This window comes from Eublepharis macularius, chromosome 8, assembly GCF_028583425.1.
Source record: "Eublepharis macularius isolate TG4126 chromosome 8, MPM_Emac_v1.0, whole genome shotgun sequence".
Classification (NCBI taxonomy): Eukaryota; Metazoa; Chordata; class Lepidosauria; order Squamata; family Eublepharidae; genus Eublepharis; species Eublepharis macularius.
Genome location: NC_072797.1, coordinates 59,922,477 through 59,948,987, shown reverse-complemented (window position 1 = coordinate 59,948,987; position 26,511 = coordinate 59,922,477). Strand labels below are relative to the sequence as shown.

Below are 26,511 nucleotides of genomic sequence, written 5' to 3'. Positions count from 1 at the left end.
TTATCCTATGTTGTCTGATTTCACTTTGGTCTGTTTCCTGTGAGTTGAATGAGAATAAAATAAGCACTTTTTTTTGTAAAGCGGCAGAAAATCTACAGTCTTCTAAATTCAATGACTTCAGAAGTATATATGTTTTCAGAACCTCTGGAGAATATGTGATGATTATAAACATCCCAAACACAAGAAAAACAGCTAATATCAACATAACATGATGCAATCATTATATCTGATAGATTCAGGTCCTTCATACTAGAAACATGTACATTTTATGTTAATGCATATTATTGAAGCAGCACAAAATGTGAACAAGATATAATAGCATACTTGACTTGAGCTCTCTGGATTTGCTGTAAAACTCCTCCTCCTCCTAAAAAAAACCTACTGTCACTAAAAACACCACAGGCGAGTTTACAATATTAAGGGGTGGGGGGAGAGAGATTGGGTCATATGGGAACATGAGAGAATATGATCTTCAAATAAAAGATTCAGTGGCTGGGGGGGGGGGGGCGGGGATGTCTCAAACTTGACCAAACTAGTTTTAATCAAATCCAATTCATTTTTGACATTAACAGACCTTCTTATGAAGAAGCAGAAACCAGGGCCCTTTTCACACTTACAGTTTAAACCATTTATGAGCATTCACCCTGATTGCAGTGGCTTTGGCATTGCACTCATTCATTTCACACTGTCTGCTGCAGTTTTGATTTGGCGTCTGTGCTTCATTTCAGACCTGCTTTGAAGCCTCGGTGCAATTTCAGACTTCCAGAGCTTTGCAATTCACATCACACTTTTTTTTATAAAAAAAAAAACCCTTTGAGAATGCATAGTAATGTTGCAATGTTGGAACCTATCTTCCCCTGCTTTTGCTGACTGGGCGGTCTCCTGCCCACTGGATAGCAATTGGTGGCAGAGTTCTGGGGGAAAACGTGTACCATTCTCATTAATTTTTTTAAAAGCCAGGCCAGGAAAGGGTTAAAACGCGCTGCTTCTTTCCCTCTGTGCTGCTTTGATTTGCAAATGGCTGTGCAAAACCTTTTGACACTGGAAGGGAAAAAGCAGCCATTTAACCCTTACCTGGCTTTTAAAGCCAAGAGAAATGAACAGTAACATTACAACACAGTAAGGTTACAAATCATTCCTGGCTTTAAAAAAAGAGAGAGAGAGTATGGACATATCCTGAGGGAGGAAGGGAAAAAGCAGCCATTTAACCCTTTCCTAGTTTTTAAAGCCAGCAGGGAATTTGCAGCAAGTTTAGGAATCGTTCCTGGCTTTGGAAAAAAAAATAAAGAGAGTGCATGCATACACCTCGCTTTACTAAAAAAATGGTGGACAAGGAGTTCAGAGAGCTGAGGAGGGTTAATTCTACACAGACCAATGAGCTCCCTGGGAAAAGGAGAGGGGAGAGAAACAGAAGGGTAGTATAAAGTTCACAGTGGCATTAACTGCATCAGATGTGACTCGGCAGCAGCTTCAAAATAAACTCATGGTATGTTCACAGGGGGAAAAATCAGGGATGCTGCGGATAAACATCGGTTCTGCATCCCATGACTACCTTGCAAGTGTGAAAGTCCCGCAAACATGGGAAGCAGAAAAGGTGCTGAAACGCTTTAAAGTCTCAGAGCTTTAAAGAACCAAGCTCTTAGCAGGTAAGTTTTATCTACAGTGCCAGCACACACAATCAGGAACATTTTGCACTCCTCAACAATAATGCTCCAGGCAATTGCAGCATCCAGGTATTTGTTAAAGCAAACTACCATGGACAATGGAGATACTTTCAGATAGGACAAAGCCAAGCGTAATGTCAGCAAATATGCTGGCTCATGAGCACTGTCATTAGATTTGAAGGATAATTAATGGAGAGGATTAAGGATTTCAGTTATTTAGACTTAGAAAAAAAGGTTTATGGAAACAGGTCATAAAATGTTCTTAAATGTTTCATTTAATTGCTTAACATGAAATTGGTAACTAGCAAAGCTTCAAATCATTCATAAAAAATTATTAAATACGTGGCAAGGGGTAAAATTAAGTCTCTTCAAAAAAAGAGAGTCTGTCATGTTTATAAACATTCCTGGCTCAATGATTTCAACTAAATTTCCAATTCCAGCCTTTGGAAGGATTATATCCCAAGTGAGTATCCCTGTCAAAAAATAATTGCTAGAGTTAATAGGGCCAATTTTGGTGTAATGAATGAAGCAAATTGGAGCTGAACAAAATTTGTTAAGCTATCTTTGCTAACATGTTTTATGAAATATTCCTAACATTAGACAGACTGCTTTCCTTTAACTATTATTTGCAAGTTACTGGGTTTATGGTTAGAAGATGTTCTGTATGTTGGAATAAATGCCACAGAGCATGTGGTCTGCACGCATTCTTTCAGAACTGATACACCGAGCATTTATTTTTTACTTAGGTATTTCTAAAAACATCCATATGAAGCAGCTCTCCTAACAAATGCAGGGGAGAGGAGAAAAATATCAAGTCACCATGAATATAAAGTTTGTTCTATGCATACTTCCCCACCTTTTCCATCCATATAAAAAGCATGACTGTGTAGATGCATCTGACGTGCCTATATTCTAAACTATTTTGTACAAGATGGATTCTGGACACCAAGATAAAGAGCTCAGAGGCTAAAGGGAAGCCCAGATGATGGACTGACAATTCGTAACACATACAATACTACATTGATGTGTTTCAAGTAATGAGTTCTTTTAACTATGAGTCAAAAGAAAAATTGTTTCAGAAATCTTTGTAATTATGGTTCCAATGATGGAATTCCCCCAAAGATTCAGTTTGTTAAAAGGATGCACACAATCATTGGAGAGATGAAGGGCACCACAATCTTGCCCCTCCTTACTAATTAAATTTACTGAAGAACGGTTGATATAGTGGATGGAGCACATCATTAATGCCCAGTTTTGGAATAGGTCCATTCCTAAGGCTTTAAAAGCAGTGATAAATATGATCTTTTTCTCATAAATCTTTGGATTCTTCAGCTGGATAAGAAGTTACTTTCATACGGTCTTTCTAAACAATACCTGTGCTCTATGGGTTACGAAAAAGCTAAAGATATAGTAAAACAGAGGATATTAGATATTGCAAGGCAACATGATATAATCAGAATAGAGAAATGGTGAGATCTTTTGGAGCCCTCCAATAGGGTAACACCTATGCCTTATCTCCTCAACCTATCAAATCAGGAGTACAGACGAATTTTCACACTAATGCGACTGGATGTTTTTCCCTTGGCTGTCCTCGAAGGGAAGTTTAAAAAAATCCCCTATGAGGAAAGGATTTGTCCCTGCTGTGAGGAAGGGATAGAATCATTAGAACACATTATATTTGATTGCAAGGTGTATAACAATCTTCACAAATCTCTTCCTCTTTTTTCAACTTTGCCCCTTACCTGTAGCCAAAGGATATGCACTCTGAGGGATTTCTTTTCAGATAGACATCCTAAGATCACATTTCAGGTGACCAGATTTGGTTGAATTGCTTCAAGGATCAGGAAATCCTTAGTGTCTAAGTGAATGATTTTATTGTACCACTGAAAATTTTAAAGTTTATACTATTGTATAATGAATGATTTTACCCAGGTATCATGAATGGTTTTATTGATGTTTTATTTTCTTCTGTGGTACCTTTTATTGGTGTTTTTGTAAATTGCTGGTCATTGACCATGGAAAATAAACTACTACTACTACTTCAGCTTTGTTCTGTCATCATCTTGTGCTTGGTGTGCTTTCCCAGGGTAGGTACTGAAGAGCGAGGTGCACAACTCCAAGTACTTCTGAATGATACAGAATATCTGGATCCTTCTTCATCTTATTTCTGATCTGTTTATAGGTCAGAAATTGCTGTGATTGGTTTCTTGAATGACTTTCACTGGGCAGCTGACAAACGGAATGCATCCTCCATTGGTATTCTAGATCTAGACCATGGCATCCTTCTGGATTATTTAGCTGGAATGTTACTGAAGGAATGACTTTGTGATGGCTCTGGTCTTTCCTGGTCAATAGAAAGAATGGCGAACTAATCTACCCGCTTTGACTTATGAGGTTCCATCTAATTTTCCCATGCTATTTAACATCCACTTGAACATGCTTGTAGTGATTATCCAGATAACTGAATTCAGCTGCTGATGACACAGGAGTCTCTCTCCCCTTCTCATCCGATTCCAATAATGCACTGAAAACTCTAATTCAGCATCAGAGGTGATCTTGGTCTCTATGCCCAGTTTCTTGGTGCTCTAGGACAGCTGGTTGGTTCACTGTTTGAAACAGGATATTGGAGTAGATGGACCAGTGGTCTCATCTAGCAGGACTTGTATGTCCTTAAACAGAATCTCATAACAGATCCCCTACTCCGAAGCAGAATAGCAGTTTATCTATGTCCTCCAAGGAACTAAGTGGCTCTGTTGAGGCATCATGCTAAGACAAGGTTAGGGAAGTTTGGCACATGTCTGAAATTACAATTTATGGTTTACTATCAGCCAATAAACCCAAATTAGAAACCAGGGTTTGCAATAACTATGGTTTACTGTGATGTCTGGATTAATAAACCATAATTATTTCACTGCTGTTCTGCTTCTAAGGCCTGTCATACCATGAAAGTGCAAATGAATTTCTGAAGTCGAGAGCATGGAAAATTAAACCAGGCAAGCAGCTGAGAACCATACAGATTGCTTGTTTACATGTGGAAGTACAAATCATATTTTAAGTTTTAAACTCTTTTGAGCAAGCCATGGTTTGGCACAGTATCTGAACTGAGCCTGTAGCTCTTCAAAGGAGGTTGCCACAAGATGATAACATCACTGGATCATTCAACAGGAGTACTTCCTGTCTTCTATTGCATTTCAGCAATTGCTGACAACATGCAGCTTTACTCAGTAGGACAATGTGAAGCCTGACTGGAATGAATCATAGAAATCTTATATTTTACTTATATTGTGCAGTACTCCCCTGATATTTACAATAAAGCCTGCCAGTCTGAACACAAAGAGAGAAGTTGTAGAACTCCCTCACACAAGAGGCACATTTAACACATCATTTAAACCTTCTTGCATTCTTGGAAAACCTACTGATTCTGAAAGGCTTCTGAGAGGGCTTGAATGCTTTACCTTGGTCTTAAATGGTCTTAAATTGGTATTTATTGTCATCCAATTGACTGCAAATGAGTTGTACATTTTGTTTTTAGTTGTAAGCTGCCTTAAGCATTTTCTGATGGAAAGATAATTGAGAAATATGCTACCACATACAAATGATACTACACGATCAGTGAAATCCTAAGCAGAGTTACTCCTGGCTAAGCCTATTGAAATCAATATGCACTATATGTAGTTTTAATAAAGCAGGGGTTAGTATTTTGTTTTGAGATTGCCCCACTCTGGTATGGGCGTTTTTAACAATCAATTCTGCACTGCTATTTGAAATCCTAGGCAGTGTCTGACTCTGTGCCAATCCCTTAGAGAACTACACTTACAAACCTTTCCTCCTCCTCTGCAAGGATGGAGTATGAAATTTGTAGCTTTCTAGATGATGAGAAAGTGACTCAAAAGCTTGTACAGGAAATGCAGGTGACATTATCTAAGTTGTAATACACAATCAGATCAAGTCTCTCTAATGAAGAAAGAAAAAACGTGGTACTTCATATACTGCTAAGATGAATATAGGTAACAAGTTCTTAACACTTTGTTTAGGAGGATGTTAACATGTTTTGAAGAAACTCAAGGTACACAAAAATCAGTGCAAGAACTGCATACTGAATCCAATGAAGTATGGATTTTTTTTAGGCTTTGCAAAGAATTCAATTTTATGTAAACACTACTGGTCTTTTATCTCCTGAATCTGCTGCAGGAGTGGGATTTTTACCCATGCAGTTACACTGCAGTTACGATATATTTAGGTACAAAATAACCAACTTGAGATATGGGTGTTGAAAAGGCTTAATGTAAATCCTAGCTCAACCATGAGACTGTTTTATGGCTATGGACAAGAACAATTCAACTGTAGTTCCCTGTCATTCAACGGGGAACAAAAGCAACCTGCATCATGCAACTATTGATTGAGAATGAATAAGACATTACAAAATAGCTGAACATTGGGCTGGATTCAGTAATGTGAGAGTGGAAATAAAAATGTACTTAGCATGCAAATAGCACAATAGTTGAAGAAACACATAGTGCTTTAATATAATTTTAATGAAATAATTCATATGGACAATGGAATATACAACAGATGGCCCATGTGGTTTTGTTTAACTTGGTTTTGAAACTGTATCAGAAGAAATACCTTGTGCTACATCAAGTGCTTGCGGAAAGGATAGGGAATAAAGTGTTTTCACTTAGTGGCAAGGAGTACTTTTATCACTTCTGCAAGGACTGCTTTCATGGGACTGAACCTACTATAACGGCAGCAGGCACAGAAGGGAAAACAGGAGCTAAACCTAGGCTAGAATTAGTCATAGCCTAGGTGAAATATGCTACCACATAGACCTATCTTAGAAGAAAGGCAAGCTTATAAATGTTCTAAATAGGTCAATATGGGTAGCCATATTAGTCTGTCTGTAGCAGTAGAAAAGAGCAAAAGGCCAGTAGCACCTATAAGACTAACAAATTTTGTGGTAGGGTATGAGCTTTCGTGAGCCACAGCTCACTTCTTCAGATACCGGTAAGAGGCAATTTAGATCAACCTGTTGAAATTAATTACAAAAAGTCCCTACTCATTCATAAGAGGTTTTCATTTTTTTCTTGACCAACAAACTAAAGAGCCAGTTTCCATAGAAACATAATGGAGGTACATGTACCAAGTAATGGTTTGTTATTAAACAAGGCAGCATTGCAGTTTCTCTTTGAGATTTCTTTTAATAAGACAAGTGAATTTCAAACTGAATCAGAAAGCAAAACAAATGAATTTTAGATACTAAAGGTTTCTACCAACTCCCTATTTTACAACTCCCCATTTAAAATCATTAAAGTTATCACCAGATAATATGACCACATTGAGAATAATATATTAGTGAGACTAAGAGGGGATCATCAAGCCAGTTAACCTTCAAGAGAGTTCCCACTGAAACTTATGGAAACTGCTTCAGATGAAGAGATCTGAAAGATCTGAATCAATGATAAGATTAAACCTGGTAATCTTACATGCTATCGCTGTTTTAAAGTACTCCATGGGAATTTATTGGGATTGCTCTGCCTCTGGATATTCTAGTCTCTCAGTCAACTCCCCATCTTTAAAAACTGAATAAATAAATTTACCCTGTCTACATGGACTATTAGTGAGAATAAATGTTGGGATACAATTGCATCTCCGCTATTTAATATGTAATAAAGTTCATCTGAAAATCCAGTAAAATAGAAGGCTGGAGACATATAATAAAAAGCATGTATTCTAAAGCGCGAAATGCAGTAAATGTATATTCCATGGATCATATGAAAAGCAAAGTTAATGCTTATAGTACATGGGGTTAAAATCTAACCTACAAAATATGTTTTTAATTGATTATGATATATTCTTTAACATTTACATTAAATTGTGAAAAAAGGCCACTTAAGGACAAATTCTAAAGGGCTTCAAGGCAACAAAAACAAAAAACAAGCTTCAAAAGGCTCATCACCTTCCAAATGATTTCTCATTATTATGTGACTGCCTGGTGTGTTCAAAGGATGATGTGTGACAGTTTCAAAACAATCAAACGGACACTGCAATCTTCACACTAGAAATAGCTGCAATATAAACTGGTGGCATTACATCAGAATAGAAAAGCTGCATGGATTTTCCCTGTATTCCTCCAAAGGAATTATTCCACAACAGTCTGTTAAATGCAGACGTTAGAATCAACCCTCAGAGTGAACATCGCTGGAAATACAGGAGGACTGTCGTTTATAATGTACATGGGATCCTTAACCAGTCAATTAGCAGTTTTAAATTGCTCAGAAATGGCCATATTTTAAGGTCTCTTCTGACCATTTGTGCCATCTTAGAAGGTTTTTTTTTTTTAATGCCATTATGGGCTAGATCTAATAGTTCCTTTCTCTTCAGTGAAGAATCTTCAGTGAGAAGAACGAATGAAAGGATCTCACTTAGTAGAATATAACAATTGAATCCATCCCTATACTTATATCCAGCTTTCTTTTAAAAGGTTGGAACAATTGCTTAAGGCTGCCAGATATCTCCCATCCAGGCATTAATTCACACCTGCTTAGCTTTAATGCTAGAACATCAGATGTTCTACTACCACAATCCAAATGAGTTTTTATGAGAAAAGTAGGATATGAATATATAATATCTATTATTTCTCCAAACTAAAGAAATCTGCACTGACAACGCTATCCTGAAGGATTTCAGCCTTAACAGTTTAATTGAGCCCCAGAGAAATTAAAAGTTTTGCAGTTCACATTCAGGTCTGAAATATGCAATTACACATATTTTGCATGTTTACAACATAAATGTTTTATAAAAAAGAAAACTTGGCATCCATTCGGATACATTTTGCATATATTCTTATATATTAACTGAATATAATAGCACTCAAATGCCCAACAAGCTGCCCTGTATATGAATATAACTACAACAGAGAGAAACACGGTAATACAAGAGTACAAAACAAGAATTTACTCACGTAAACTTACTAACATATTCTAAGTTTTATTAATACACACTAATATATAACCACATAACAGTACGTAGAAATTGATTATTGGACCGTATAAATACTTAATACCAATCCCGCTCACAGTTAGAAAACCATTTACACCGGTGTTAACATACCAGGCTCCCTCAACAATTGATAAAGTGCTTAAGTGCTCCAAGTGCTTACAATATTAATATTGCACAAACAATGCAAAGTGCAAATGCAAGTAAAGCACCATGCGAACACTAGTCCTTCCAACAGCTTATAAGGTCCTGAGCTTTACTTGCATTTGCACTTTACATTGTTTGTGCAATATTAATACTGTAAGCACTTGGAGCACTTAAGCACTTTATCAATTGTTGAGGGAGCCTGGTATGTTAACACTGGTGTAAATGGTTTTCTAACTGTGAGCTGGGTTAGTATTAAGTATTTATATGGCCCAATAATCAATTTCTACATACTGTTACGTGGTTATATCTTAGTGAGTATTAATAAAAGAATATGTATGTATATGAGTATGCCAAACCAAAGCAATAATCAGGTTGCAAACTTCCAACCCAAAAACCATTCCTACAAAGTGATGATGGCAATTCACCAGCATGTGCAGTGAAACACTAAGTATAAAAGCAGCACCTGTTTTCCTTTGCACATAACATTATCCTAATATATCAATTCTTTGACATAGTACACAGACAAATAATTTACAGTTGTATTAAGCAAATTAACTTGAGAACAGGAAAATCAAATAGGATTAAGTAGTACTAATGAGTTTTACTTGCAAAGTTAGGAACTGGTAATTAACCATTCCCTCTTAAATCATTCATTATATAAAGGCATGGCAATATGGAGGCAGAGAAAGTTATACATGTTAATTGGTAGACAAGAACAGTAGTCTTACAGCCAGCAACATAAATACACACTAACCACTTCAATTGAAATTAATACTCCTTAATAAATTTAATAAACAAATATACGTACCCTGATCCAAAACTTCCTCATCTTCTCTTTTTGGCTGCTGCGCAACAGAACTTAACTGTCCTCTTCTGGCTTCTAAAAAGAAGAAGGAAATCTAATGACCTACTGCTAAGACAGAAACTAGTAGAAAGTTCACATATCTGTGTAAATGGACTTTTGCAACTAAAATTTATCCCACAAATTGGCACAAGGCAACATCTCTTTTGGGATTATGCGATGATTTCTTGCAATTTAATTCAGCAACTTCTATAGGATAGATCACTCATGTTGACCACTTATCTCTTTATCTCTCAACTCCAGATGAGTGTGTATTGATACTTAAATCCACTGCTGAGAAGGGTCACATGGGAATTCAGACTGTGTACTATCATCCAACTTTAGCTGAAGGAGGCAACTGCAAAGTGACCAGCTAAAAAACCCTCCTGACATTAGTAAGTTATAGCACTATCTGATCCGTATAGCGCTTTCAAGTGAAGCCTGCTCAGTGGCTGGAATAACAAGGACACTCCTTTGCTGTCTCCAGGTACCTTAACTGAAAACATTATGAAAGCTTTTTGTTGAGGTATCAGCCCATGATCACAGTAATGGTTGTTTCACATATCAAAGACATTACCTGATATTATAATCATTGGCTGAAGAATGCACACATATAAGCAGGACCATGGAGATAAGATACGGTTTTTTGTGGTGGAGTGGTTGCCAAAAAAGAGCAACAAATGAGAAAGTTATAGTATGCAACCTTCTGACTTTCACAAAGAATAGGACAATAAATGTAGGGGGTTTTGTATTCTTTTTTTATGAAACTCTGTGTACAAAGGTAATGTAACAATTTTATTTATTTACGTCATTTATAGTCCACCTTTCTCACTGAGACTCAAGGTGGATTGCACAGTATGAGGTTAACACAATCAGTATCAAGGAAGTAAATTTCAATACAATACCACAAGGTAAACATATACAAGTTTAAAGACATAGCACTAGCAAGGATCCAAGACATAGTAGAAAATACTGAAACAAAACATAATCAATTCTAGGACTAACATTAGACAACATGGAGCTCTGGTTATACATAGGAGTACATATTTAAAGCAGCAGATAATATATAAGGCAAAAATGGTGATGAAGTCTATGATCTCCAACTTGTTAGTGAAGTATCTGAGATCCCATCCTTACAATACAGCCCTCCCATTTGAGTAAAAAGCATTTTTGAATAGTTCAGTTTTGCATCATTTACAGAAAGCCAGGGGCTCTTCTGACCTCCTCAGGCAGGTCATTCCACAGGATAGGGGCCACCACAGAGAAAGCCTGTGCACGGGCTGCTGCCGACCTCACCTGTGTGCAGCTTGGTACCTGCAGGAGACCCTGTTCAGATGAGCAAAGCTTCTGTGGAAGAACATAGGGAGGGTGGCGGTCCCAAAGGTATGCTGGACCAAAGCCATGAAGAACTTTGTATGTAATAACTAATACCTTGAACTGAGCATGCTAAACGATGGGTAGCCAGTGGAGCGACTGTAGGATGGATGTTCATGCTCCTGATAACAATCGAGCTGCAGCATTTTGCACTAATTGGAGCCTCCTAGTTAACTTAGATGGGAGGTCAATGTACAGAGCATTACAATAGTCAAGCCTTGATGTTACCATAGCATGGATCCAAGTGGCCAGGTCAGCCGTGTCAACTTGCTCATCCATGGTTTAAATATTGACAGACTGTGCCATGTGTATCAGATCTTTTCATATTATATATCAATTCATGCCATTATGACTCTTGTAGCCTAAATCACAATCTTTTGATCATCTACATCATGCCTGCTCCTAATTTCAACATTCAATACTCCCCATGCCAGTGGTGAAATTCTTTTAATTTCTGTCGGATCAACTGGGTATTCTACCCCACTCTCCCAGATACAAGTATTAGTTTCTTTGCCAAGCATAACAGAACCTCCTTATCTTAGAGCATGGTTCACATCTCTTTGACATGGGGAACCTTCTGCAGAAAGATGCTAGATTTCTTTTCTAATGGCTTACTGGCCAGCTACAGAATAAACTTTGTCTGGCACTCACAGAAAATAACTGTTGCTGGTTAATCAAGTGTACTAGATAGTTATTGCTCTGCCCTATACCTGGAAAAAACCACAGAGACCAAATCCCATCCTCTCAGAACACCATGGTGACAGCCCCCATGCTTGGCAGGACCCTTCCCCTCCAACCCATGAAGCCATCTTATGCACTAGGCAGGCAACAGTGCCAGCTGCCCAGGAACTGGTGGAATCAGACTCCACAAGATGAAAGATGCAAAGAAGTGTGTATTTCCACAAGGTAAAAATCTCCACAATTATATGGATTTAAACATTTTTGTGCTGTATGAACCACCACTGAACCATCAAAAATCATGCATGCACAGAACTGGGACGGGCATCTCTTCCATTAGAGGGAATGGTCCAAGGAAAAGAAAGACAGAATGAGAGGCCAGTTCAACCCACACATCACTACTCTGGTGGCTGAGCTCGGGGTAATAAGAAATGTGGACCTCTTAGCATGTTTTCATAGACAAACTGTAAAACAGAAAATGCTCCTCTTCAAACCCCTTATAATCCAAGTTATATAAATGCTTATCTCAATTTCCTGATTTTTTTTAGTGTAGATGCTGCAGGCTAGTGTTGGACTTAGATCTGGGAGACTCAGGTTTGAATCTCCACACTACTATGAAAGCTTGCTGGATGATGAGATTCATTTTAATTTACTTTTTTAAATTAGATTTATATCCCGCCCTTCCCACAAAAGGGTTCAGGGCAGCTCACAACAATAACAATGTCAGCCAAAGACGCATACTCAGCCCATCCTCACTGATGAACTCTTTGGATACCTCTCTCTGTTGAAGTTCCCAAGCAAAACTCATGGATGTGGCTAGCTGGCAGATCCAGAATCACTGTTTGTGAGCTCTGCTTTGAGGAAAGACTTGTATGGCTATACACATACCATTTCCCATATTATTTTTCTGCAGACCTAAAGACACTAATTGTTAAAATTTCCTTGTAATCACCCTCTTTAATCAACTGCATAATCCCATGTATAATGTTTTTACCTTCATGATGTCCATGGGCCATCATGGTCATATCAGACTTGACAGGAATAGGAATATTTGCTTCTTGTGGTATGCTTCTGAACATCTCTGGATTTACAGTCTGAGTACAAGTCATGAATGAAACGGCATGTTTGGCTTCCATGTAATACATAATGTAGAAATTGCACATCTCATCACTGGATGTGCTCCTACAGCAAGATACAATAAAGAGAGACACATATTTGAATAGGGTTATGTATTAGTTTTAGTCCTAGAGTAAACACACTTCTGCAAGATGTATTAAGTGCAAGAAGGAAAAAAATCACAAGCTACAAAAATTGATAAAAGGCTAGACAGCAGTGCATTCTAAACACTCCACATTAAAAATGCATAAGACCCTGCAAAAGGCCATTATCTTCAACTGTTTGCTTGGCATTCATGCTATGAAATACTAGCCTGCATTGCTTCCATACTAGAAACTCTTAAGCATATCTAGCCTTTTAAGTCTGCAGTAATAAGTTACCCATCCCATAACCAGCTTGCTGGCTCAACTCTTCATATCATACATATGCACCAAACTACAGCACAGCCTCCACCAATTTCAATGTTTGTTTTTAAAGCACAACTGCAGAAAGCAAAGCTCAGAGGATTACGCGCCCCCCCAAAATAACAGAGAATGTAGCACCATAACTATTTGTTCCTGAAGATTTCCCTCTCCCCAGACAACCTAATTTATCCCATTCACAAGTTATTAATAATTTTCAGATTTAATTCAAGACTTTTCTATTTAATGCTTGCCAGATCCCATGAGCTTTGTTTTTCTGTCAGGCCACATAAGTATAGATTAGAATAAAAATCTAGCTACATTATTGTTACAGGATGCCAAATGTTACTGTAGGCCGCAGAATGCACGTTTAAATGCTGCAAGAAAAAGCACTAGAACTGTTGAGAGCAACACCAGATAAACCCCCTCTAACAATCAATGGATATTCACAAACCAGGCTCAGTAGTAACACATTTAAAATCCAGACAGTGCCAAATGAAGTTTTTCCTGTTTTCTTCCAACAGTAAATGCCACCCATGAACTGAACATGTGTTTCAAGCAATATGCACTGATATATACTTCGTCTACAGACTTGCTCATGGCCATCTCTTTCAGGAGTTGTCACTAGACAAAATGCATAAAAGGCATTGCTGGATTTATGACAATTGGGCTTTTAAAAAAATAAAATAAAAAGGAAGCATGGCCTGTACTCTGCTGTTGCTTTAAAAAAAAAATAGTTTCTATGATCAAGTCAGTCAGCCTCCACTAATAAAAAGGTGTGGGGGTGGATTATTTGCAGCTTGCAAAGACGTCAATGCTGACTTTTCCCCCGTGGCATCATGCAGCATTCATTTATTCACCATAGCAACAATAACGACACCAGTCAGGAAGAAAGAAAGGGACAAAACCTTCCAAAAACGGGAACTGGTATCTCAGCCTTTGGAAAATTTCTTAAATGTCACAGAAATCCGCCTTGCCTCAGCAAGCTCTCTTTCCATTTTTCCCTTTTCTTTTAATTCATTCCCTATCTCACCATGATTCATATGCTTGTCAGTTGAACTGCCACCACTTTAAAAACATAAGCAAATGTTAAAGTACTGTTGAGGAATAAACTAACACACCCACACATCTCAAATGTATCAAAACACTGTCAGTGTTTCTGACATAGCACAGTTTGGTGCTTTAGGAAGCTAAAAGCAATAATCCCATCACATTTTTTCCATTCAATTTGCAAAATAATTATTTCCTAAAAATTAGAAAGGAAAAGGCAATTTGGGGAGAAGCTTCTTTGTTACAAAGGAAGGCCCTAAAAAACCAAACCAAACCAGGAATGGATTTAAATAAATGGCTTGCCTTTTATGGCTCACACTATGAGGTACTTCACCTTTGATACCATTTGCACATTTTAAATTGATGTGAAATTTCAGCATTTCCAATTAATATCAGAAATGGAGTATCAGTAAAGAAGCCCCCACCTATATTTTCTTTTCCTGATATATCTTGTGATACAGGCTTCAAATGTGTAAAATTTGGATACTCAAAGACATGCTTTGCATATACTTCTCAAAAAGGAAAGGCCATCAAGGTGATAACTTATACTTACATAAGGTTATTCTGCAGTTGATTAACTAATCGGGAAAACACTTCCTAATGGTCATTACATGATAAACTGCTGCACCGGTGTTTCAAAAAATATGTTGCTGTATTAATGAATCATGAACCAATTTAAGAGAACACTAATATCAGTGATTGGAGTAATTTGGAACAGGAGGTACACGACTGACAGGAACCAGATACTTTATGTGGTAAAGCAAACCCTTTGCATGCAAAAGATCTAACGTTCAATCATCTGCATCTGGCTTAACCGATCAGTAGTACATGAAGTGAAAGAGCTGAGAACCTAGAGAATCACTCCCAGTCAAAGCAGACGTTACTGATCATGATAGACCAATGCTCTGACTCAGTAGAAGGCAGCTGTATTAATAGATTATCACGGGAGCTTTGGATCCTGAAGTACCAAGCTGCTGCCTTGTTGACAGCATGCAAGAACATCGGGCTTCATTCAGCTAAAGGACTAGTTGAAACAGCTGTCAACTTCCTCCCCTGCCTGCTCCTTGCCCTCTGATGTATGGGCCGCTTCACTAAGAATCAACTCCAGCTTATGGCTCTTTATTCTGGAGACTGATACTTGATAAGCTTTGCCAGGCCCACCAAGATGTAGCCAAAGTTTAGACGGGATATGGATCATTGGCCATGCCCCCAACAAAATTATAGGTTAGGAAGTACACAGTTCATACCAATAATTTTTCACATCCCTATACTAACATCCTTAAAATGGTTTTGTTAAAAAAAATTAGTATCAAAATTTTGAAGACAAAATGGGGCCTCAAGTACATATAAAGGATGAAAAACAGACTAGATTTTAAAAGCTGTTCAGAAGATAAATACTGCAAATCACTAATCTCAAGGATAAGGGCTAAATGGAACAATTATTCAGCACACGGATTTTTTAAAAAAAAATCATTACAAACATCAACTTATTGCTCCATAACAATTTAAATAATCAAAAGATGTTCTTACCAGTAAGTCAAACCAGACAGTAATATAGTAGTGAACTGTCACATATAATAGAGTATGCAAAACCAAAAAGTCTCTACATATTTTTTTTAAACGGTGCAGTTAAACAACCTACAAAGGAATGATGACTCAAGCAAAAAGCAAAAAAGGCTAATTCAATCCTGGGTTGTATCAAAGGGGTCATAGCGTCGAAATCGCAGGAGGTCATAGCCCCTCTCTATACTGCCTTGGTCAGGCCACACCTGGAGTATTGTGTGCAGTTCTGGAGGCCTCACTTCAAAAAGGATGTGGACAAAGTCGAGAGGGTGCAGAGGAGAGCGACAAGAATGATCAGGGGTCTGGAGACTCAGCCCTACGAGGAAAGGCTGAGAGCCTTGGGAATGTTTAGTTTGGAGAAGAGGAGGTTGAGGGGGGACATGATTGCTCTCTTTAAATATTTGAAAGGCTGTCATTTGGAGGAGGGCAAAGAGCTGTTCCAGTTGGCAGCAGAGGGTAGGGCACAAAGCAATGGGCTAAAACTACATGCACAAAGGTACCGGCTGGATATTAGGAAAACTTTTTCACGGTCAGAGTAGTTCAAAAGTGGAATCAGCTGCCTAGGGAGGTGGTGAGCTCCCCTTCACTGGCAGTTTTCAAGAAGAGGCTGGATGAATACTTGTCAGAGATGCTTTAGGCTGATCCTGCACTGGGCAGGGGGTTGGACTAGATGGTCTGTATGGCCCCTTCCAACTCTATGATTCTATGATTTTATGATAAAGGGCTTCCCTCAATAACACTGTCTGGAGCTGGTAGCACAAAACAGACTGAATCTCCATCTCATGTTAATACTACATAATTACATGCAAAGCAGCAGTACAGTGTGTTAAAACACAGTGGCCTGGCCAGGTCACAGCTGGGGAAGTCTGTTTTTTCCTTCACTGTTCAATATACCACCAAAAATTAAGGCATTAAACCAGAAGTTGCTGCATCACCATAACTGCTTTTGCTACTATACTTAAGAACCGTGGTGAAACTTTATCATGTTACCACTATTAATACATTCTTCTTTCTATTGAAAATACTTAAAAATGTCACTGAACTGGGGAAAAATTAATATGAAACCTGCTACTAAATACAAATCTGAGTACTGAGTTTCCACACACAAACTGCTATCATGTTACCACCTTGATCTTAAGAGGGGATGATTAAATGTTCACATGCAAGTCCCAAACTGTGTTACAGACTACCCCAACATCAATAACTCTCAATATGTATTGCATTTGGCAAGACAGAGTGCTGCCATGAGAAGGTAAATGCCTTTGATGAAATAGATATGTTCTCTAACTTGAATTTCATAACCTGCTGTACAGAAAAGATTTTTCTTCAGCCAACTAGTATAAATTAATGAGAACATGCTACTGAACTAGGGAGATATTCTCAGTAAGCTGCTCAACAGCTAACCATGACTTTGATTCCTAGACAGATAGATAATTAGATAAATAAAATCTTTAAAAGAAACAGATGGATGAAAATCTTTAAAAGGAAGAAACGTACCCTATGCGTGTTTTTGAAGCTCTGCCTTCACCTGTAAAGACACATCTTGCTGCCAGTGTATCTCCAAACTTGACTTCTACTGGGCTTTCTACAGGGTAAAATGCCTGAAAAGGGAAACAAAAAGAAGAAGTATTTCAGAACATTTTCAAATACATGTCCCCGTCCACTCATCTGTATAGTCATGGACAAATCGGGGGGGGGGGGGGGGGACATGCACATTTCACATTTTTTTAAAAGAATTTCCTTTTCAGAATATAGCCTTAGAGGAACACCCTTCAATCTAGCAACACCAGTTTGAAAATGTTTTTAAGGGAAAATAAGTCCGAAGTAAATACACTAATTTTTCCTTAAGCTCCCTGTTGCAAACCTGTAACACCTGGTGTCAGTGCACCCCTGGATTAGTTTTCCTTTGAAAAAAACTACTTAGACTTTTAAAATAACATTTGAATAATAATAACATTCGATGTATATACTGCCCTTCAGGACAACTTAATGCCCACTCAGAGCGGTTTACAAAGTATGTCATTATTATCCCCACAACAATCACCCTGTGAAGGGGTGGGGCAGAGAGAGCTCTGAAAGAGCTGTGACTGACCCAAGGTCACCCAGCTGGCTTCAGGTGGAGGAGTGGGGAATCAAACCCAGTTCTCCAGATTAAAGTCCCACCGCTCTTAACCACTACACTAAACTGGCTCTCTTTCATCCCAGTATGTTACGAAGTGCCCCAGTGACAAAATAAACTGATTTCTGAGGGCTTATTATTGAGTCAGTCAGTCAGATTTATTTACAGTTAAAAACCAGTACAGACTTATTATTGTCCTGAGTGGCTAGTTACATAATGAGACTGCGTGGCTGTGCTTTGAAGACATTGTTTACTAATGTGCAGGAGAGAACACAACTATGTTTTAAACTGGGAGTGGGGTTCTTGGACAACATTCTTCTGACAGAAAATTTAAGTTGCATACCGAGAAAAAGCATATACCCCCACTCTGGATTTCAATCATGACATCAAACTAGACCTATTTTATAAACAAGATCAGGTAAAGCACCTAATTATGTCACTACAAATGACAGTCAACATTTGCTGTTTTGAACTTGTCTAGAAACACATTATATATTTTTCACTGACTTTCCAAGAATGCAGTCCCTCAAGATGAATCATCTTGGTCATCTTGGTTGCTATGGCACCTGCTGAACTTTGTATAGCTAGGTTACTGGCAAGATAAATAGCCACTGGTTATGTTCCATTTTATTATGTAGGGAGAGTTCTACAATGTCCAGCATGAAATATATTGAATACTCAACTCTTGCTAATGATACACAAAGCAGCTGCGTTTCCTTCGACTAAGAAGAAAGAATGGTTGCATCCTGGATTCATTCTGCAAAGTGATAGATTCTCTATTTTGATAATAGGACAGAGTTTGAAATGGCAAGGATTGCTGTTCAAATGAAAAAACAATCAAAATGATGGACATAAAACTTTTTACTAACCTACACATGGAATTTAGAATCCAGCCACTATTATGCATGTTATGCAAATGTGGAATGTAAAGTTGCATCAAATTTAAGCTTCTCCATGCAATGTTAGGTCTCTCTTTTTTCCAAGACTTATCCTGTAACTGCAAAGTTCTGCTTGCTGCTCGTCTATTTTCAATAGCCCAATACTATATATATCCTTGCTTCACCATGAACACCTGCTGGGTAACCTTGGACCAGTCACATACTCTCAGACTAACCTAATCTTCCTCACATGATTGTCGTGAGGATAAAATGGATGAGATGGAGAAAACTGTAAGCCACTTTGGGTCTTCACTGGGGAGAAAAGTGGGGTATCAATGAAGTGAATAAATATGTAAATAATCCTAAGACATAAAAGGCAAACTGTGTTGCCGACGACTCACTTCTTATCCCCGCACATGTCCAGTACACCGCGCATGCATAGTGCATGGGGATAAGAAGAGAGTCGGGGCAAAACTGTTTGCCTCCCTGCCGCCTCCTTGGGTCCTCCACAAACCTGGAAAGGCCAGCGCGGCAGTGGGAAAGCCTGGCATCATGACTTCCCACTGCCTCTGAGCTTTTAGAGGCCCAGGAAGGCCCAGTGTGGCAGGGAGAAGACCTGTTGCTGCGGCCTGGGACCTTCCTGCCACTTCGGGGCCTGATGGCCCTGTGGCGTGGGGCTGCCCGGCTGGCATGGGCAAGGGGCAGCAGTGGAGCCTGCACCATAGCTGGGCAGGGAGAAGGTGGGCAAATTACTGCTTTCTCCCTGCCCAGCTGATCTGTGGGCAATGGGGGGCAGTGGTGGAGCGTGCCTGCCTGCCTACCACTCAGCTGGGCAGGGAGAAAGAGGGTTTAATCTGCTTTCTCTGTGCCCAGCTGATCTGTGAGCACGGGGGGAGTCCGCCCACCTGCCTGCTGCTCAGCTGGGCCGGGAGAAGGGTTTCTCCCGGCCCAGCTGATCCACGGGCAATGAGGGGGTGGCGGTGGAGCCTGCCTACCTGCTGCTCAGTTGGGAAGGGAGAAGGCTTTCATTCTCCTTTGCTTTCCTTTCCTTGCCAGCCAGCTGCCCGAATGGGGCAGCTGCCAAGCGCAGCACCCCGCTGCCTGCCTCCCATCAACTTGGTAGCGCTCTTCCGGCAGCTGCCTGCCTCCCAACCCCTCATCACTCCCCACTGCTCCAGCTGCCCGATTCCGCCCCCAAGCAAATGGAGGACAGGTCTCCCTCCTATTTCTTTGCCTGGCTGGTAGGCCTGGCCTCCATTCTCTCAAGAGACCAGGTCTACCTCCCGTACTTCTGGGGGCCAGATCTACCTCCCATTCCTTTGTTGGCCAGGTAATCTGGTCTCCAGGAGTATGGCAGCCAGGTCTACATCCCTTTCCTTTACAGGACCAGTAAACCTGTCCTCCATTACCTCAGGGCCACAACGGGCTGCTGCTGAGCGCAGGAGCCTGTCAGGGCACCTTGCAACACCCCCCACCCAGTGGCACTCCCTACCTGCAGCGGCCTAGGCAGCAGCCTGTTGCAACCTGGCAGCGCTCCCTGCCTGCAGCGACCCGATCCAGTGCCAATGGGGACAGAACAGGCTGCTGCTGGGTGCAGGTGCCCGCCAGGGCTCCTGGCACTGCTCCACTCGGTGGTGCTCCCCACGTGCAGCAGCCTGGGCAGTGGCCTGTTCCAATCCCAACGGGGCTGTAATGGGCCCCTGCCAGGCACAGGAGCCTGCCAGGGTGCCTGGCACTGCCCTCCCAGTGGCACTCCCCACCTGCAATGGCCCAATCTGGTGCCAAATGGGCCAGAATGGGCTGCTGCGGGGCCTGCACTCTCTGCCTGCGGTGACCCAATCTGTCCCCAATGGGGCCAGAATGGGCAGCTGCTGGTTGCAAGCACACGCCATGGCACCTGCCCCCCCACTGCGGCGCTGGGGAGGGGGCAATGCCTGGCCAACCTGCTCTCCACTTTCTAGAGCCTGTTGTAATCCCCGCAATAGGCTTTGTTACTAGTAGAAAATAATTGAATCACCGAAAATGGCATATTAATTCTTGCCCACCCCATTAAATACACACATACACACACATCCCAAAAACCCAGACATACCTGTGGCAACTGTGGGCTCTGCCTGCCAATCAGTGTCCACTGACCATCTCTAACTCGATATCCACTTACTACTTGGCCTGCAATATAACATTTCTAGCTTGTAAATGATGCACACATTTAGGGAATGATTCCCCCTCCCCCACTGCTACCATTACTCTGCTTCTATTTTATATATTTCAAGGAAGAAATAATTCCAAACAATTTCATAAAGCTGACTTAGTGATTTGATTTGAACAGCTTAAAACTTTGGGGTCCTGTTTACTTCCTATTGTCATGTCTGTGCCCCATCCATGCCACTACTTAATGCTGACCTGTTGTTTACTGACCTGTTGTTTCTGAACCAATGTTTCATGCTATAACCTGATGTAATATTGCCAATGCCATAACTGTTTCCTTTCACAGGCTTATTGAAGCTGCAGGTGACTTATCTAACGGACTGTAGAAACTCTCAGTGTTTCTGACCTTGTATACTGCTCACTCCCATGCACTGCTATGTCTCAACTTTGATCTCTTGCTTTCTCAGTGTCTCTCGACTTAATAGTACAAATATGTGAGACGGTCTCAGGACAAGTTCACACCAAAAGTCCTGTTTTACTGTTGGGAAGGGAAAGGAGCAAACATGTGTGTTAAGAGGAAGGATTTTCCCACAGGTTACCATTCCTGCAACCTGTTCTTACTGCTTAGCTGCTTACTTTTTCTGAGAAATCATATGGACATATCTGTGGAAATGATCTGATTTCTGAATAAAGCCATTTAACCAAGAGCCTGGATTTCTTGCTGCAATGGAACAGGGATCTATCTGCCATAGCCTGTCATCCATAGCCTGACACCTATGAATGTCCTGTCACTCCCCCAAATAACCTGATTAACGCCCACTCAATTAAAGCAATTATTCAAGCATGAAAGATATGGTCTGTTGTTGCCTCTCAGCTGATAAGTCCCTTTCCTTGTTTTCTAGAAGGGTATATATCCTAAAGGCTCTCTAATAAATGGCAAAGCAGCACCTTCTTTCCAACTCTTGATTGTTTATGGGAGCTGAATCCTTTTTAAGTACTGATAAGTGCTTTGTAAGTGCTTCATGTACCTTTTACTTTTGTATGCTCTCTTGATGACATGAGCACAAACAGCATTACGAACAGAAAAAACCCATGAACAGCCCAATCTGCTGTTCGTGAGGCCCCATCCTAAATGAACAGGTGGTCATTAAAAGCCTTCTTTGTTGCCTTCCGCAGCCGTTTGGCAAGCCAGACAGTCTGGCGCCTGCTGCAATCAATCCCCTTGGCAACCAGAGGTAGGGAGGAACTGAACTCTGTCTGAACTCCTTCTGGCTTTCCTTCTGGCTTTAACCCTTCGAAGTACTTCCAGCAGAGTCCTGTTTTTGCCACTGTGAAGAGAAAATGACAGCCAACGGGGAGACCAGTGGATCATGCCTCTCCCGGGGTGCAATCTTTCTGAAACTTTGGCGGTCTTCAGAGGACAGTGAGGACTATGCCCCCTGCAAATTTGTTGGGTATTGGACATTGGGAAGGTCCGTTTGTGGGATGTTTAAAGGGCCCTGCTCCTTGCACGTGGCAGGAAAGGGCCCTTTAAACTATCAGCTGGCAGGGGGGAATCCCCCCTTCTGCCTGCCAATAGTTTAAAGGGATCTTTAAAGGGCCAGGTAAGTGGGTTTGAGGGGAGGGGGGGCTAAGTGAGGTTGGGGATGGTTCTGGCCCCCACGAACAATGAACAACGAACATGTCCTGGAACAGTCCATGTTCGTTGTTCGTGGATGGCACCGAACAACAAACAGGGTGTTCGGGGTTTTTTTTCCGTTCGTGCCCATGTCTATTGATAACACAGATTCTGGAGTTGGGGTTAGGAATTTAGGACATGTTTATAACAGGCTACCATTTCATAAAAGGAAAGATACAACCTCTCCAGATTTAAATAAATCAGCATACTTTGGAATCTATATTTAATTTAGATGTTCTGCATTGAAGTTCCTTTAGTTTGGAAAGACAATTATTATAAATGAAGACTTACCCAGTCGATGTGTGTGTACTCTATAGGCAAACAGATGCATTGGGTACATTTTATAATGGCAAGCAATATCAGCATCAACCACTGTAATAAAACAGATAGCAAGGAAAGGAAAATTGTATCTATCTGCATAATCTGAAACCACTCATTAGAAATGGATCCTGGTGAATGTAACACAAAAGACTCATCTTTATTAGCCAGATCAATTCAGATAAAAATAATATTAGACACAGCTATACATTTTTTTTACAGACTTCCATTCAAAACTGCTTTCAAGAGGGGCTCTATTAATCTAAATCAATGGGCAACTTCATGGATACATAACTTTTGCTCGAATTATGGCATTCTTTCTGTAGACAGAAACAAGGCTTTCTAAGCATACAGTGGCAAAAACTGAATAACTGTATGTGTAGGTGAAGAGAAGATATAGCAAGTTACTTCCCTGTTTGCTATACTAAAATGTTGGTATAATTTCAGTAACAAGAACAAACTTATTTAAAATGAAATTCTTGACCCACAAATACCTAATAACAACAACAAAATCTGTGAAATATTAAGGCATAACTGCCATCAGCAACTGGCTTTTCTAGGATATACGGAATAAAGTAGTTCAGAGGAAAGCATGCTCAAAGTCTCTCTCAATACAGAAACATGAAGTTTCTCTGCACACATACGTTTGTAAAGGTAGTTCAGTCAGCCAAATGGAACTTTTCTGCCTTTTCCCACCTTGTTGCAGCTAACTTAAGCCCCTAAAATGCTGCTTCTGGTGGAGAGTGGACCCTCAGGAACAGCACAAGGGACAAAGTTGGAGTTTGCAGAGGGAGGGGGGGATCTTTACTTCCACCCTCAGCTTCCATGGACAAAAATAATTCTTTAGATTCAACCCATTACAGTCTTCAAGAATTCTGTAAACTTACTCATAATTAAAAGGAATCCATGCTTAAACTGCAATGAAAATTAAAAAACAGAAAAGAATTTAACAAGATGCATACTGTTTTATCTGATTACACTGACAGGTCTCTATGAGTCTCTAGACTACCTTGCTATAACCTTTACTTAAATATATACATCAATTTACAGTTTTACCTTTGTTTTAAATTTTCCACTCACCTTTCTCACCTGGCGGTATAACAGTATCCATAGACATCATGAGATACATGCCAGCGATCATAGGCTGCCTACAAAAAACAGACAAGGGAGCTCCATAAAAATTATTTGTGTCCAGTAGGCCCTTAAAGACCAACAAGATTTCCAGGGTATGAACTTTCGAGAGTCAGAGGTCCCTTTGTCATAGAAGTACTGAATCATTCGTTATATGACTCTTTCTGATGAGAGCGCTGTCAATTTTAAACTAGGAGTTGAGATAAACAACACTTTTTCAAATTCAACTCAAACAAATCTACAACAATTTATCCTTTATCCAGATTCATTCATGTGTATGGCACTACAAAGGAGGTGGTGGTATGTAGTTGCTAAAAACTAGGGAAAGCAGTAGCATGTAGCACATGCTTTTGCTTGACTGTAAGAAGCAGGGAGCTGCACATCCTACCCATGGTGCAATGACCACTGAGGCTTTTGGCTCAGCTTTTTTTTTACTGTACCCTCTGTCCCCACTACTCCATCCACTGTGGAGGCCATTGCTACTAAGACTACTCCTGCTTTTCTAAAGCTTGACTTGAAATAGAGGTTAAAGAACGTTTCTTTGTTCTCCCAGTGATGCAGCTGTGGGTCAGCATTCTGTTTTCCTCTCCTAAACTTATGAGGGGAGAAGGGGAATGCCTCCAGGCCTTAAGATCAAGTCTATTGTTATCTGCACAGTTCTTTTCTGGGTCATGCTACTGTACTACTGAATAGAAATTAAAGGTCTGGACAGAGAGATCAGGGAGGTGGGTACTAGTTGACTAAAATGGTTTTGAACACCATATGAGATCTGTTAAGGTCATGAGTAGATGGTACTAGTAATGTAGCAAAAAAGCAGTCAAGAACAGAAGAAAAGCAAGGGAGTGGGGAGACATCAAGAAGTTAACTATTACTGAATCTGATGTACTGGGTTCACAAATGGGACGATAAAAGACGTCTGGTATCAAAAGTTTTAGTTATCAGGAGAACCAGGTATGCCACCAGGAACTCTTTGCAGAAAGGGCAGGATAAAAAAATGAAACTGAGAAAGGATTTAAAAGTCACTAAGAAAACATGAACATAGGCACGGTATTTTAGAGGCGTAAAAGAGGAGTTAAGGGAGTGGAAGTAAAAAGTGTGGCTTTAGAAACTGGGAAGGAACGATATTAGGCTAGTACTTTGCATTTTAAGCAGTCAAGAGTAGGAATCTGAAGGTGAAAAAACAGTTGGTGTTTTAAGTTTGTCAGAAAGCCATTCATTAAAAAATGAGGCTGATGAGTGATAAAAGAGGCAGGATGCTGCAGGAGACACCACTAGCATAGTTCAACAGAAGATGGAAGAGACTTAAGGTAACAAGCATCTTGCTTCCCTCTGCACAGCTTATCTATGAAACGTTTCAAAGGGAGTAAAATAAAGGAAAAGTTTATCCAGCCAGCCAGGTGCAATAATGAGGAGGAGGAGTGGGACATGCTCACAGCTGCCAGTCTTCATCAAGTTATGTATCACTGCCTGTTTTCATCAAGGTATGTATCACTGCCTGGGGGGGCTCCACTAGGGATGTGCGCTTTGGGTTTCTGATTCGGGTAAAATACCTGAATCGGACCCGATCCGTAAAGATTCAGGCTATCCAAATCGGAGCAGCAGAAATCCCAAATCAAAGCTTTCCGAAGCATTCACAATGCTTCGAGGCTGAGTTTAAAGGGCCCCTGCTGCTTGCAAGCGGCGGGGCCCTTTAAACATCACCCCAGCCCCAGCCCCCCACTCCCACCCACCTTGGCAGCGTCGGTGGCAGCGGTGGCTCCGGCCCTCCCCACTGCCCTGCGGGGCCTTCCTGCCACTCAAATGGCCGCCGTGGTGGCTCCAGCCTCCCCCAAAATGGCCCTCAAATGGGCCTTCCCTCAAATGGCTGCCGTGGCGGCTCTGGCCTTCCCCACCACCCTGCAGGCTGAGAGGAGGCGGTGCGGCGGCAGAGGAGCCGGCTCCAGTCCATCGCAGCCTCATGCATGCTGCCGCCGCTGAGCTGATCCCCCTCCCCCTCCCCCTGACAGCCAGGTAAGTGGGTGGAGGGTTGCCCCGGGGGGGGGAGGTGAGGGTGGGGGAGTTGCTCCCTCTTACTTCAGTATGCTCCAAATATTTATGGAGCGTACCAAAGTGAGTAAAAATACCAGAATTTCAAAGCGGCTTCGGAATTCTGGTATTTCCGATTTTTCCCCCTGCTTCGGGTAAACCCGAAGCAGGGAACCCGAATCTTTTCAGGATGCACATCCCTAGACTCCACCCTGTCCAAACCCAAAGTGGGACTTATTCAGTCTAAGTGCAAGAAAAGAGGGTGTGGCCTCTGCCAGCTCATGTGGAGTCCAAGGACAGGCAGTGACAGTTCTTATAGGTTTGCTCCTTTGCTTGGAAAGGTCCTTTCCCAACACATGGAAAGTGGGTTGAGGATGTTGAGAA

General features: G+C 40.7%; 1 protein-coding gene across 4 annotated transcripts in view; it reads right to left on the bottom strand.

Moving 5' to 3' along the window:
• The window catches only part of PAM (peptidylglycine alpha-amidating monooxygenase), a 269,957-nt gene that overhangs the window by 59,791 nt on the left and 183,655 nt on the right, over nt 1-26,511 (bottom strand). For all 4 annotated transcript variants that reach the window (XM_054986265.1, XM_054986264.1, XM_054986267.1 and 1 more), the window contains 6 exons: nt 24,052-24,119; nt 22,945-23,025; nt 20,920-20,996; nt 17,328-17,431; nt 12,695-12,882; nt 9,616-9,687 (listed from right to left, as the gene is read on the bottom strand). In XM_054986265.1, the coding sequence (XP_054842240.1) occupies nt 9,616-9,687; nt 12,695-12,882; nt 17,328-17,431; nt 20,920-20,996; nt 22,945-23,025; nt 24,052-24,119 (590 nt within the window). The remainder of the gene's footprint in view (nt 1-9,615; nt 9,688-12,694; nt 12,883-17,327; nt 17,432-20,919; nt 20,997-22,944; nt 23,026-24,051; nt 24,120-26,511) is intronic.